Source organism: Solanum verrucosum, unplaced genomic scaffold (genome assembly GCF_900185275.1).
Source record: "Solanum verrucosum unplaced genomic scaffold, falcon-dt-bn FXZP01000254.1, whole genome shotgun sequence".
Lineage (NCBI taxonomy): Eukaryota > Viridiplantae > Streptophyta > Magnoliopsida > Solanales > Solanaceae > Solanum > Solanum verrucosum.
This window is the reverse complement of record NW_026019983.1, coordinates 604,022-618,127: the sequence shown is the minus strand read 5'-3', so window position 1 is coordinate 618,127 and position 14,106 is coordinate 604,022. Positions and strand designations below refer to the sequence as shown.

At 34.6% G+C, this 14,106-nt stretch overlaps 3 protein-coding genes across 3 annotated transcripts; 1 reads left to right on the top strand and 2 right to left on the bottom strand.

Moving 5' to 3' along the window:
• Window positions 1–551: 551 nt before the first annotated feature.
• On the top strand, window positions 552–3,972 carry LOC125817834 (acyl carrier protein 3, mitochondrial). Its single transcript, XM_049497346.1, has 3 exons — window positions 552–666; window positions 2,905–3,121; window positions 3,569–3,972. Exons 2-3 carry the CDS (start codon window positions 2,912–2,914, stop codon window positions 3,758–3,760), a joined length of 402 nt encoding a protein of 133 aa, XP_049353303.1. The 5' UTR covers window positions 552–666; window positions 2,905–2,911; the 3' UTR covers window positions 3,761–3,972.
• Window positions 3,973–4,070: 98 nt separating this feature from the next.
• Window positions 4,071–6,406, bottom strand: LOC125817842 (uncharacterized). The gene is made up of 2 exons (XM_049497353.1): window positions 6,043–6,406; window positions 4,071–4,642 (listed from the first exon to the last, which is right to left on the bottom strand). The coding sequence occupies exons 1-2, from the start codon at window positions 6,326–6,328 to the stop codon at window positions 4,326–4,328; spliced, it is 603 nt and encodes a 200-aa protein (XP_049353310.1). The 5' UTR covers window positions 6,329–6,406; the 3' UTR covers window positions 4,071–4,325.
• A 1,346-nt stretch (window positions 6,407–7,752) lies between these two features.
• Window positions 7,753–13,935, bottom strand: LOC125817835 (fumarylacetoacetase-like). The gene is made up of 14 exons (XM_049497347.1): window positions 13,638–13,935; window positions 12,546–12,624; window positions 12,019–12,077; window positions 11,772–11,896; window positions 11,533–11,607; window positions 10,937–11,012; window positions 10,723–10,822; window positions 10,586–10,645; window positions 10,383–10,453; window positions 10,233–10,295; window positions 9,629–9,693; window positions 9,056–9,152; window positions 8,796–8,921; window positions 7,753–8,094 (listed from the first exon to the last, which is right to left on the bottom strand). Exons 1-14 carry the CDS (start codon window positions 13,839–13,841, stop codon window positions 8,035–8,037), a joined length of 1,260 nt encoding a protein of 419 aa, XP_049353304.1. The 5' UTR covers window positions 13,842–13,935; the 3' UTR covers window positions 7,753–8,034.
• Window positions 13,936–14,106: the final 171 nt, after the last annotated feature.

Here is a 14,106-nt window from a genome sequence, read left to right as displayed (position 1 = left end):
AGTTTCATTTTTCTTCAATGTTTTTTGCTATGTATTGTTCTAATTTGCTTTATATTTTTTGAGTCGAATGTCTATTAAAAATAATTTATTTATTCCACAAAAATAGATTTAAGTAATGTGTGTACATTTTAATTATTTGATACATGAGACTCCGTCCAAATATGTTATTGTTATTATATATAAAAATAATATAATTTTATCGACCAAAAAAGTTAGTGATACTCTAGCTCTGCGGCTTCATAGCTAAAGGGACAAAGAAGAGAGAGCAAAATGGCAACTAATTTTAGAATTATTAGTGTTGATATCACTTTTTGGCAGGTATTCCCTATCAGTGTACGTTAATTTAAAAAATAAAGTGTTGTTTATTACAATTTACATCTATAATTGATAGGAATTTAATTTATATACACAAATAATATATCATATATATTTTTATATTATTTGCTATTATTTTGATGGACGGTTATACTCAGTGATAGCCCAACTATGTACCATCCCAATTGGATTTGGCTCAAGTTGTGTACCTGAGGCCCATATTTTCCATTATCCAGGCCCAGAACTATCACTGCTAATTTCAGTTCTTTGAGGCAATTCATCAAACAGATAGTAATCTTAAGCAAACAGTTCATAAAGAATCAGAGAATCTGAGAAAACAAAGTAAAATTGGTGAGTTTTTTGCTATTTCTCAGCTATTTTGTTTCTTGTTAGTCTAACTGGTAAGTTTTTTGCTATTTCTCAGCTATTTTGTTTCTTGTTAGTCTCCATATGTCTATCTATATATCATTTATCATTCTGCCTAACAAGTTAAAAAAAAAGAAGGTGAATCATTACTTCAAGTTATAATATTTAATGGGTGTTGTAGAAATAAACATTTGGAGTTTGGTGCTTTGGGATATAATGGGTGTTATAAAGTTAAGATTTTTGAGCTTTTTGGTTAATGGGTGTTATAAAGTTAACATTTTTTTGAGTATTTTTGTTAATGGGTGTTATAAAGTTAACATTTTTAAGTATTTTTATTAATGGGTGTGAAGGGGAGTCTTGGAGTAACAATAAAGTTGTCTATGTGTGACCTATAGTCACGGGTTCGAGCTGTGAAAGCAGTTACTAATGCTGCCGTTAGTAGACCATGTACCTCACACCCCTTGGGGTGCGGGGCCCTTCCACGGACCCTGCTAATGTGGAATGCTTTGTGCCAATGGGTGTTTTGGTTCTTTGGTTTTTGATGCTCCCTTGTTCCCAATTTATGTGATGGGGTTTGACTGTGCATGGAATTTAAGAAAGGAACACTTATCAAACTTATATAGATATATTGTATAACAATTCATAGGTATTTATGTGAATCAGTACTTCAAGTTGTGATCTTTAATGGGTGTTATTCAAATAAACATTTAGAGTTTGGTACTTTGGTATGTAATGGGTGTTATAAAGTTAACATTTTGAGTTGGTTTTTTTTCAATGGGTGTTATGACTTATGAAAGTTATCATTTTTATGCTCCCTCCGTTCCCATTTTATGTGTCGGTGTTTGACTGTGTATGGAGCTTAAGAAAGAAACACTTCTAAAACTTATGCTCTATAACAATTCATAGAGATTTGTATGGCTATCATTTTAAGTTAAATTGTTTCTAACTATAGGAAGTTGTCATTTTGACGTTGGTTCTTTTATATGGATTTTGAAAGCATCACAAGATGATTTTGATACCCTATTAAAATTGGAGCTTGGCAGTTGATGTATAATCTGATAAATAATCCTCATAACTTATGTAGTGGTTATGGACTGAGTAGCAGTTTCACTTGTTTTCCTTAGCATTATGCTGCTTTTCTTTTAGGCAATTAGTTTCAGTATATATAAATAGACCACGAATGGCTTTGTAAAGCTCCTCGCAATATATATCATTAGGAGGATGGGACGATGGGACGGATTGGAAAGCACTTTTACCATAGCCACTTCTACCATGACCACTGGCTAGGCTTATACGGTCTCGGTTATAGTTCTGAATGTTTCATCTGATTCATAAGCAAGTTTGAGATTAGTTTAATGGGTTGTGGGATGTGAAAGTTGGAATATTAAGGGCTTAGGACATTCATTGTCAGCAAAAGCAGATCTATGATTCAAATTTTATGGGTTCCCACAACGTGAAGTAAATATACAATAATAATAATAACTAGGTTCATAGTCAATTATTTATAGATAATTGGTGAATTTCTTAATACATACAGTATATAGGGTCTGTGGAGTGGAAGAAGCTACTGGTTCCCGTGAGCCCGTATAGTACACGTTGCTTTTACCACTGAAGGCAAGAACGACATCATTTCCTGGAGCAAGTAAGGGGATTACATTTTCAGCAGTAAAAATCTCATTAGGCATTCAAGTTCGAAACAAGTAGTAAGACTTTTGCTCATATGATAGATCATATATTTGTGGAAAAAAAGCCTGTTAAGTGTTACAATACAGTAGACACGTGAGCATTGGCTGTGGAAAATAAGCATGCTCACTTTAATATAAATTAGAATACTACATGTGATTATAGGCTGTATGTCAAGGGTGCTAATTTAGGTTGCTTCTCCTGTTCAGAAATTTGATTCGATGAAGTACGTACCTGTTAAACAAACTTGCTGACAGTTTTGCATGTCATAGAATTACAGCCTCTATTTTTTCACTTATAATTATGTAATGGCTATTAAGATTTAGCAGATTCTCTATTCACTTGACCAACTTATCTTGGTGAATCTTCCAATACATAGATATGAAACAGGAAATGTGGGACAAAAATGGCTTATCTTGCTTTTAGTACATGTATGCCTTATCTTTAGGACCTTCTACTTCTCTTTGCCTTGTTTTCTTTGCATCTTCTACCTCTTTAAACTGCTTTTGCACATGCTAATACATCGACGACTTATTGTAGGTTCAAAATGCAAAGCTTGAGATCATCTATTCTGAAGTATGTGCGGGTTAGGGTCCCATTGCAAGTATCATTATCTCAAGCTGAAGGCCGGAGTGCGTTAAATATACTCAATTTGCAAATACGCACCTGTAGCAATTCTGGTTCCACTGATCAGGATCAGATTAAAGAACAAGTGCTTAGCGTGGTGAAGAAATTTGACAAGATTGATGCAACCAAGGTATGATTCATCCATTTTTTGTACTTCCAACACGGAGCATAAGTTTATGTGTAAAGATTACTAAAACTGCAACAAAATAAGTACTCCCTCTGTTCAATTTGTTTGTCTTACAAATGCCTTTTTCCCTATTTTGGCAACTCGTTAATTCCAGTTTTCCACATGGCATGTTTAAGACCACAAGATTAAAAGACATTTTGGTACGTATCTTTAGTTTAAGACCACGAGATTCAAAAGTCTTCTTTACTTTCTTAAACTCCATGCCAAGTCAAAACTAGACAAACAAATTGAAATGGAGGGAGTAATGAGTCAATGCTAAGAACCTTAAATGTTGAACCGGTTAAATTCTGGATTTGTCTCTGCTGATGGTCTATATCAATTTAACACATGTTGTGGCAAAAGACGTGTCAAATAGTGGATATTACAGCTGAATCCTAAATCTTTTTATAGGTCACTGAGAGTGCTGATTTCCAGAAGGACTTGAGCCTAGACAGCTTAGATAGAGTGGAACTTGTCATGGCATTTGAACAAGAATTCTCGATTGAGATACCTGACGAAGAGGCGGACAAGCTTAAATGTTGTGCCGATGTTGCTCAGTATATCATTTCTGGAGCTGAGAAGAAAGCTCAGGAGAGTTCATAGAGTAACTTATTAGTTATCCCGAGGAGAGGATATCATATCATCGGAATAGACAAAGGTTTCTTTTGGAACATTCTCCTGGATAGTTTTTCTTTTGTCTGATAAGCTGTTGAATCCCAGGATCACATTGTCCTTAACTTCTTTTAGCGCGTCTTTTAGTTTTTTGTGGATTTGTGTGAATGATTGCTACATTTATGCACCCCAGATTTTAGTTATTGATTCTGTAGTGAATACAAATTTTGCTGTTACTTTAATATATTCAAAGTTTGTGCATCTGGTGTGGCTATGAAAGGCTACTTTTAATATTCTCAGTGGAAATACATGTGCCTGTTACACATCATTCATACAAGAATGAAGAAACCTTATATTTACATCTCTCTCTCTCTCTCTCTCTCTCTCACACACACACACACACACATAAACTCGTCGTGGGAGGAAGCAAACAACAAATTGTGGGCTAATACCAGCAGGTTATGTTTCAAACTTCATCCAACGACTCAATGTTTGTGACTGATCAAAGCGCCAACAGATTTGAGTCGTTGGACGTGCTGAATTTTTGGCCTCCTCATCACATAACAGCAATTTTCTTTCTGCACCTTTGTGTAACTTTAGGGGTCAGATGAATTGTTTGTGTGGTGTAAGTACGGATGCCTCCACCGATAGAAATTAGCTCAAGTCCTTTGTGTTTTCCTCTAAAAGCATGTTCACAAATGGTGTTTCTTGGCAGATGAAGGACTTTAACAAGACATGTTTTTTCCAAGTTTGGAATAGCATGAAGATGAGAAGGAAGATCAATAAGAAAATCTCCATCTTCATCTGTAGTGTTTCTTGCCCATGACCTTCTTGTTTTTCCACTTGATCCACAGAACACACCTACAGATGCACCTGAAATATGTTTTGTCATATGTAAAGAGCCTTAGTGTAAATGGTAAAGTTGTTGTGTTTTGACCAGGAGGTCACGGGTTTGAGCTGCGGAAACAGTCTCTTGGCATAACTAGTAAAGTTGTTGAAATGTGATCAGGAGGCGAGGGGTTCAAGTTCTGAAAACAACCTCTTGCAAAAATGCAGGATAAGACTGCTTACAATAGACTCTTGTGGTCCAGCTGTTTTTTGAACCACATGTATAGCTGAAGCTTTGTGCATCGGTTGTGTTTTACTATATGAATCAATCAACTAGACCTCAATTTCAAACTACTTGGGATTTTACTATATGAGTCAATAAACTATACCTCAATTTTAAATTACTCAGATGTTACTATATGAATCAATCAACTATACCTCAATTCCAAATTACTCGAACTTTATTATATTAAATTTAGACCCATATTTTCAAAGAAATGCAACGAATTTAGTGAGCTTATAATTTTATGTTAATTTACCAGCTTTTGGTTCCAATAACACTATCATTTTGGTAGAACAGAAATTTGGTGGTGTTCAATGAAAGCAAACATATCTTTATTAATATACAAACAGGTCCATCAAGTTTTCAAAATTTAATATTCAACCCCACTTTTTCTTAAAAATACTTTTTTCTCTTTTCTGTTTTCTTTAACTTTTTCTTTTTGAATAAATAAATGATCTATCCCATATAGTAATTGTTAAAAGAATTAGAAACGATTCTAAATTAAATGGATCCTAATTTCCATTTAAGGATCAAGTTTAACATTAAAATTGAGTTAATATTAATTAACTTTAGGCTTAACAACACAAATTAACTTCCCTATATCTTAGGATGTTTAATTTCTATCTTATTATTCATTTGCAATTTAACTTGTCAAAACTACATAAACTAGCTAACACTATAAAATCCACGTAAAACCGGATTTTCATTTAAAAAAATAATGGCTTGGCTTCAATCAATTAGAGAACCTATAATTGTGTTTACATGACACAAATCTGAATTAATTGATTGGACCAATGAGTTCCGAACATCGAATAGTTAAAAATAAAGGATCTACCCTATAAGACATGCTTAAGTAATCTTTAATTTTAGACTTCTCTTAACACTTCTACAAAACTAAAAAAGAAAGAAAAAAGAATTAACGACGACAATAACATATTCTGTAAAATTTTACTAGTGGGAATCTGAAAAGGATGTATGTACTCAATCTTACCCTTAGCTTGTGAGGATAGAAAGATTATTTTCGAAGGACAAAATGATTTTGTAGCTAAATAATGCGACTAATTATCAAAAATATTCACATATATCTGAAACAAACATAAAAAGTGTGTTTTCTCTGCGAGTTATTTAGCAACAGATTAGCGTCGAATAAGAACATACATACCTTGGATAGGTGTTGAACCAAGTTCAAAATTATCATCCTTGATAATAATATTGTTACAACCATGATCATCATACTCATGACAAACAATTTTTCCATGAATAAAAACAGTGGAAAGCTTTTCTTCTCCATAACCAGCCATTTTTATCACATCATCTCTCATAGAAATTGATTCAATTATAGAAACTCCTCTCTCTATACCCAAAGTTTTAAGAACAAAAAATGACAAGAAAAAAAGCACAAACATCATTTTTTTCTTCACAATTTTATTCATGAAGAAAAAATTCATGATCTTTGTGTTGTTGTTAAAATGAAAAAATAAATAAAGAAAACTTTGTATCAAAGATAGATTTTATTATGCTTTTTTAATTTTATATAAGATGGAATGAAGAGAAAATGAAACGTTACCATATATTTGGTTTTATAAATAAGCAATACATATATGCATGGTTCATATGAACTATTAATTAATGTTATTACATTTATAACCTTGAGCTTCCTTAATTAAACAAAATAAGAAACCGATATTTTAATATAGGCTTTACAATTAATTAAGATGGTTCAATGCATTGCTCTATTAAAATTAACTCTTGACAATTAATTCTTTTTTTATCATTAATCTTATTTTTATTTTTTGTGTTAATGTACAGTTTGAAACTTCATTCTTATTACGATTTAAGTTATATATAGTGATAGAGTAAATACATTTTATATAGTCAGTATATTTAATCTATTATTCGGGCAGATTGTTATTGAGTCTTCGAGGCGCTGAAAGCAAATTTAATAGTGTAAAACCTCTATATACCGTCAATTTTTATTAAATTTATAAATAAAAAATTGTTTTCAATTTTTTCCTTAATTCCACGATTCAAATAAATTTCTTTTTTCCAATTTTCTTAATGGGAAAATTAATCAGAGTAATATAAACTTAATTCCGAAGATTGAAACTTAAATATATCGAACTAATATTAGATAGAAAAGAGGCAAGGGCATTTTAGACCTTTCAAGGAAAAAAATAGTAGTTGACATATCATAAGGTAGGGGTAAAATAGTCAAATCTTATTTTGACAAGATGAAATATTGGAAGGTTAACTATCAAGTTGGTAGCCTAATTCTATCACTTGCATACATTCATATATTTCTTTATTATTCACAAAATATAAAAAATTAAGGTGTAGAAGCTTTAAAGCCCCACCAAGTGTTAATATGTCTTCAACTATGTCTATATTGAGCTCTTTGCATGCAAGCAAAGCAAAATCTTATAGTATTACTTAAGAATTCTTGAGTCAAGCCTACCTCAACCATATTCTTTATCTACATATTTTGAACACTATAATGTAACCAAAAAATTCCATTAAAAACTTTAGGTTACCTTGCATCATAAATCATCTTTAAATTATGAGTCCACTTATTGTTGAACAAATTCCATACATTTGAGAGGCATCATAGAGTATTCAACTTTTTTAAGCTATTAACTTTTACCAACATGGATCGTAATAGGATGGGTGAAATTCCTCCACCTTTAATAAGATATCTCGAGTTCGAGCCCCATTGGAAGATGGCATGAATCCATATCTGTACAGATAATAGGCACCGAATGAAAGACCAAAAAAATCTGTACTTCTTTTCATATATTCCCTGTATTAAATTTTGTATATAATGGCATCAATTAAAAGTCAAATAACGAAAATAAATGTAAATACAAAGTATCATGAGTTGATAATATTTTTCCGAGCAAGTCTCGTTTAGGTTAAAGTTGCATACACGCTACACAATGGCTATTTTCATTTTATAAAATGTCTGACATTTCGAAATAAATTGGTTCTTGTTTGCAGTTCAACAATGAATAATACAGAACGCTCTTACACTTGGCCCAGCCTAGACTGTAACTCGAATCTGACTCTACTACTTTTACTTATTTTGATCAGAAACCAAAGCAGCCTTGAATTGCTGTATACATTTCAAAATTGCTCATGGGCTAAACAATGTAACCATTCACTCAGACGGGACAATCTTCCCTGAGCATCTTCCGAAACCAACTTTGTATCCATTGCCCTGATAATACATCGAAAATCAACTAGTATCAGACCAACAATATCCGGAAATCAAACATAAGGATAACAACAAATGCACCACTTTGATGAGGGAGGAATGCAAAACACAAGGTCCAATGACTTCAATGTCACGGTGTCAATTTTGATTTCCTTCATGTGAAATGTCACCAGACATATCGAGAATCAATTAACTCGACAATAGCATACTTTAACCAAGAAATTTGTTTGAAGTACATTGGCTATGTTCATTGTTCAACAACTTTTGCAAGCTTTTTTTCAGATAGCATTTGTATAATAAAGACGAGAACAGATTATAGGTCACACGGGAATATAGCTTAGACAACCAAATCTCCCAAAATCAACGAATGATGATACAATGAAAGTAATCATCCTATTACAGTAAACCAAATTCCACCAAGCAGATTTTCAAAAATCATTTCAACAACAACATACAAGGTAGAGAGGCTATGTTTAAATCAAAAAATTTAAATAGAGAAATAAAGAACCACCACTTTATGTGGTAGTTTTCCACTTTAATCTCTACTAGGTGAAAAACTAGTTATGTTTCTTTTAGACCCGGGAGAGAAAATTCCTGTGTTATCTTCCCCGAGCACTTGTAATTGAATGTGTATAGCATCAATAAGGCCAACGAGGTACAAGCGCGAAACTGGTAAGAAAAGAAAAGTGCATCCAGATACAAACCTGACAATAACCAAAGAAAGTTACTTCATCTCCATCTTCTAAGAATGTACGGGAAGTTTCCCCTAAAGACAGAGGCTTTTGTCCATTCCATGTTAATTCAAGCAAACATCCATAAGATTCTGGTTCCTAGAAGCAGAGATGGATGGACGAATTATTTCATTAGTAAAAACAGCATGATGATAAATCAATAAAACAAGACGACGAGGAAAATTGGACTGAGCAACCCTAGAGGCATCATGCAGCCGACTAGTAAATCTTACTGGTCCACTGATAGTTCCAGTGCCAAACATGTCCCCAGGCCTTAGGTTGCAGCCATTGATAGTATGGTGAGCTAGCTGTTGAGTAATTGTCCAATATCTGTATCACAGGGAAGCCATTCAGCATTACTATGGTAAAATAAAAATAAAAACTTATGAAAGCAAAATCTCCTTTGGGTTTTTTCTGATGATTTTTTTTTTTTTTTTTTTGATAAAATCTCCTTTACACTTGATTACCGCTGAACTGTTGAGCATTTGAAGAACCAGAATCCCCAAAAGATAATTGCTAAAGGTTCTTGAAAGAATTCAGAATTTTCTATCTTGTTTCCTTTTTTATCAATAGGTCAAGGACAAGAGTATTAGGGGCAGACAATTCAATTCACTGTTACATGAACTAAATCATATTCATTCTTCACCATCAAACTAATTGACGCCAGCATGTTGAAGAAGGCTTTAACAGCACTAGATATCCAGTTACAAAAATCAAAAAAAGAACTAGATATAATGAATCTGGTGAAAAAAATGATTAACTTAAAAACTGTGAAATTGTAAGTGGCAAATGCAAAATATACTTACAAGTGGTTAAAGTTGCTTCTTGTCACAACACATGAATCAGCTTGTCCAGAAGGCTTAATGAGGACCTTGATAAAAAAAAAGTCCAACCATTACCCAGATGATCTATGAAACTTGATTAAGCACAACAATAATGATGATATTAGCACGGGTAGGGAGATACTATTATTTCTTGTTCTTTTATCCTCTTCTTGGTAAATCAACATAAGGTGGGAGAAATTCCTTCTTTACAGGGTGGAGATATTTTTCACACCCATTCCCCTTCTCCCTCTACCCTCCCCCTACCCCTCCGCCATTGTCATTGCCACCTACCCACCCCCACCCCTTCTTCCTCCATCACCACTTTCTGGTAGGAATTCTTTTTGGTGGTGGTCCAAGTATACCCATGAAGAGTTGAAAAGATCCAATTATGTCTGTTAGTGAGGGGCATAGTCGAGACGATTTTAGCAGTGGAGAAGTCTATGAGATGATAGGTCAACGGAGGGTATATCTAAAAAATTCACAAACAATGACGGTATTTCTTGACCTTTCCCTTGAAAATAAAACATTGTCAACTAAGTGCTAGATAGATCAAACCCTATCATGGAAAGCATGGAGCAGAAGATACCTCCAAAGAAATGTCATAGTTTCTTGATGTCTTCTCTACAAGATATGTCAATGGAGAAGGGTTCTGCAATTGAAAGAAAAGAAAAGTTCTGCTCAATATCAATCTCACCGGCAATGAACATAGGGATTTAAGAGCTAGAAGTCAAGCTACCTGCTTTGGGGCCTCACAAGCAAAGGGTTCTAAGGCATCTAAAGTCACAATCCAAGGAGATATGGTTGTGCCTGCAAGATCAAAATTGAAAAAAGAGATTATCCCAAGGCAATATGACTAGAATACTTGAAAAAATAGATTATGCCTAGGCAACAGCAGCAGTTAATCATAAATGCATGCAATAAATCAACTGGATTTCTTACCAAAACTCTTTCCAAGAAAAGGACCAAGAGGCACATACTCCCATGCCTGGATATCTCTTGCTGTTTAAAATAGTCTCTAATCAGCAGGGAATCATTCCATAAGAACTTCAAAAATTCAAGTATAGTTTTGAGCATACCACTCCAATCATTCATCAAGACAAGTCCAAATATATGATTTGCAGCGTCATTGACGTCAATTGTTGTTCCTAGTTCATTACCAGGGCCAACTATAGCAGCCTTGAAGCAAAACAAGTAAAGTGTGTAAAAATGGAACTAATAAGCAACTCAGCAAGGAAGATGAGAGTTGGGGACCAACAATAAACAGAGCACTTCCATGCCATGCATTCTCACCATTTCCAGCTCAAAATCCAATTTTCTCGAAGGTCCAAAATATGGCGCAGAATTACCAGTTGGATGACCTTGTCCTCTGGAAGACACATTTAAAGAAGAATTATAAAGAAAAGAAATGCCAAAAATTACTTGAAATGAATGGAATAGTAGGACGAATCAGATCACACATAATCTTTTTACGCTATCAATATGAGTATAACATGCACCATTAGTGAGAGACTTGAAATTTAACAAAGTGCAAATTTCACTATTGATCTAGCAAAAAAGAAGCACTTCATGTCATGAGTTGGCACAACAATGAAAATGCTTCACTACCAGGTACAAAACTAGAAGTTTGAAATAACATGAAATGCCACAAAGCAGGCCGTGTTAAAAAACAACCATGTAGATTCCCTTAGGTGCTAGCGCATTGGGACCCTTCTACCAAAGGAGTGATTACCGCATAAAAATTCGCCAACACCTCTATGATTAATGCAAACACGATTCCCATCAAATATGTCTTAAGACACAACATAGCTATCTTCCTAACTCCTCCCCACACAAATAAACTGATAAGGATCTCTAGAAAGAACAGGAAAATCTACTTTTGAGATCACCTGGGTCTAATGATATCTGTTCCAGAAACGACAATTGATGATGCTCGCCCATGGTAAGCAATAGGAAGATGGAACCTGAAAAGAGTGATCAGAGTCCATGACCAAGCATATATGTATATGAACACAAAAATATGGAAGTTCTGACCCCCTCCCCCAACCCACGCACACACACACGGGATGGCATGTATTGTCAAAGCTAATATATCCTGTCTTTTCACATGTGATTGTGTCCAGCATACCAATTAAGGTTGATAGGATTTTCAGGGCCACGAAAAAGAGTCCCACAATTCTTGGCATGGTGCATTGATGCAAAGAAGTCTGTATAGTCTCCAATCGCAACAGGTAGAAGCATTTGCACCTTTTCCTGAAGAATTGACCAACACAACACAAGAATCAAGACAACACGAGTTCACTAACAGACATGACATTTCAAAGGGAACACAAGTTCACTAACAGACATGACATTTCCAAGGGATCATGTCTTACCATAGGCAGAAGAGCTATCTGTTTTAAATCAGCATTGTCACGCAATGTTGGTTCTGTGGCTGCACAAGAACAAAATAGAACAATCCAGCTTCAACTTTCGTCAAATCCCCTCCACGTTCAAACTCAATGGGATTACGGTAAGTTTTAAGTATTCCATCTTTAGAGGAGGATTATAGTATCAAGTCCCCCTCCTTGTGTACCTCATTTTTATTAATTTATGAAATTCCCACCCAAATATCTGATTCCAAAACCTGGGAGGTTGCCCAAAAAATGATGGACCTCAGGTAATCCAATACCAGAAATTGCAGGATAGATTGGATGGAGGTTTTTAATTGAATAAACTTATCATCTTTTAGATTTTAATAACATGTTTTCAAGTGACATAGGAAATATTTCCAAAATGACTAAGGAGAATGTGGTTTGAGTTACTGGTTCAAATCTAGATTTTCTTATGTGTATCAAACAAGTGTGAGGGTTTATGCTTATGATTTGATGATATAACCTCCATCCAAATATGCAGGGGATACCTGATAACAGCTTTTGCAATGTCACCCGAGCTTCCTTCCATGCAGGTCGTCCCAATCCAACAAACTTGTTCAAGTTAGGCTGCAAATGAAATTGCATAAATTACTTATGATCATCACAGTCTCTCAACCTTGCCATTAGCAGAGATTATCCACAGCACCCAGTGTGTCAATTACACGAGGCTCGGTGGCTTACCATAATTATATTGCTAGGCAATTTCCTATTACAACTTGAAATAATGGCAGACATTTAATTTGAGATGAAATCCAATTAGTGGACTGCCATCAATATAGTACATGTTCTTTGTCTTTTTTGGGCCATAAGGAGGACATAACTCGAGAAAAAAGTAAGGGATACTTTACACATTGCAGAGTACAACACTCACAAGTCACGATAAATCAAAACAAGATGCATCACTTTCACAAAAATAAGACAGAACAAACAGTTGAAAATAACAAAAAAGGAGCTCATAAATCAATGAAAATTAGTTAGAATTGAGCTTGATAGCTAGAAAAGTATACACTTCCATCCAAACAATAGGCAACACCGAGCAAAAAAGCAAACGAACATTACCTTAAAACTGAACTTAACAGTAGGAAAATTGCTAAATGTACAACCAACCAGAGCACAATAGACACTGACTACATCTTCAGAACTGAATGAAAATGAGTACCTAACAGAATTGACAACCACAATATTTTCACACTTACTGTTAAACTTGAAGTTAACAGTAGGAAATTCTCTAAACATACAACTAATCAAGAGCACAATATCACTTACTAAAATTTTCAGAACTGAATGAATACGAAAACCGAACAGACCTATGTCATAACTCCGAATACAGTAAATACATGCAAAATAAAATTATTCGCCTTCTACGAAACTAATTGTCAATGCATGACGGAAAATCAACACATAAAATCAACGAAAACTAGCTAAAACTGAACTTACCAGTCGGAAAATTATACACTTCCTTCGAAACAGTAGGACAAAATATAGCACAAAAATCAACGAAATTACCTTAAAACTAAACTTAGCATTAGGAAAATTTCTAAACGTACAACCAAACAGAGCACAATAGAACACGAACAGACCTGATTGAAACAATCGGAGTTACTGAGCAAAGGACCGTCAAATAAACCGGCGAAAGCAATCTCCGATAAGTCCAAAACATATTCTCCGATAGCGACGCCCGGTCGAGGTAGTGAACCCGGTTCAGGCTTGAATACACCGTACGGCAGGTTCTCGAGAGGGAAGTGAGATTCCGGTTCAACTTCAACAAACGACTTCAACACCATGACGACGCCGATGAGGAGGAAGAGAGAAAAACGACGACGTTAGGGAGCTCGAGTATAGAGTCGAAGTGAAAGTGACGGTGGTGATGAAAGCTAAGAAGAGAATTTATAGATGACGAGAGAAAATGGAGTACGATTTTTTTGTTTTTTTTAGAAAATGAATTGGACGGTCAGGATTGCGAGTTGAGAAGTAGTAAGTAGGATCAATGGTGGTTGTCACCTGTCATTCAAAGGAGCAGTCCTCCTTTTTCGTCGCTTGAGGAAAAAG

Coding starts and splice junctions, on each gene's coding strand:
- LOC125817834 (XM_049497346.1), top strand. CDS start 2,912: ATGCAAAGCTTGAGATCATCTATTCTGAAGTATGTGCGGGTTAGGGTC. Junction 3,122..3,568: donor ACAAGATTGATGCAACCAAG/GTATGATTCATC, acceptor ATCTTTTTATAG/GTCACTGAGAGTGCTGATTT.
- LOC125817835 (XM_049497347.1), bottom strand. CDS start 13,841: ATGGTGTTGAAGTCGTTTGTTGAAGTTGAACCGGAATCTCACTTCCCT. Junction 10,296..10,382: donor CTTGTGAGGCCCCAAAGCAG/GTAGCTTGACTT, acceptor TTTCAATTGCAG/AACCCTTCTCCATTGACATA. Junction 9,694..10,232: donor ACTATGACATTTCTTTGGAG/GTATCTTCTGCT, acceptor TTTTTTATCAAG/GTCCTCATTAAGCCTTCTGG.
- LOC125817842 (XM_049497353.1), bottom strand. CDS start 6,328: ATGAATTTTTTCTTCATGAATAAAATTGTGAAGAAAAAAATGATGTTT. Junction 4,643..6,042: donor TGGTTCAACACCTATCCAAG/GTATGTATGTTC, acceptor AACATATTTCAG/GTGCATCTGTAGGTGTGTTC.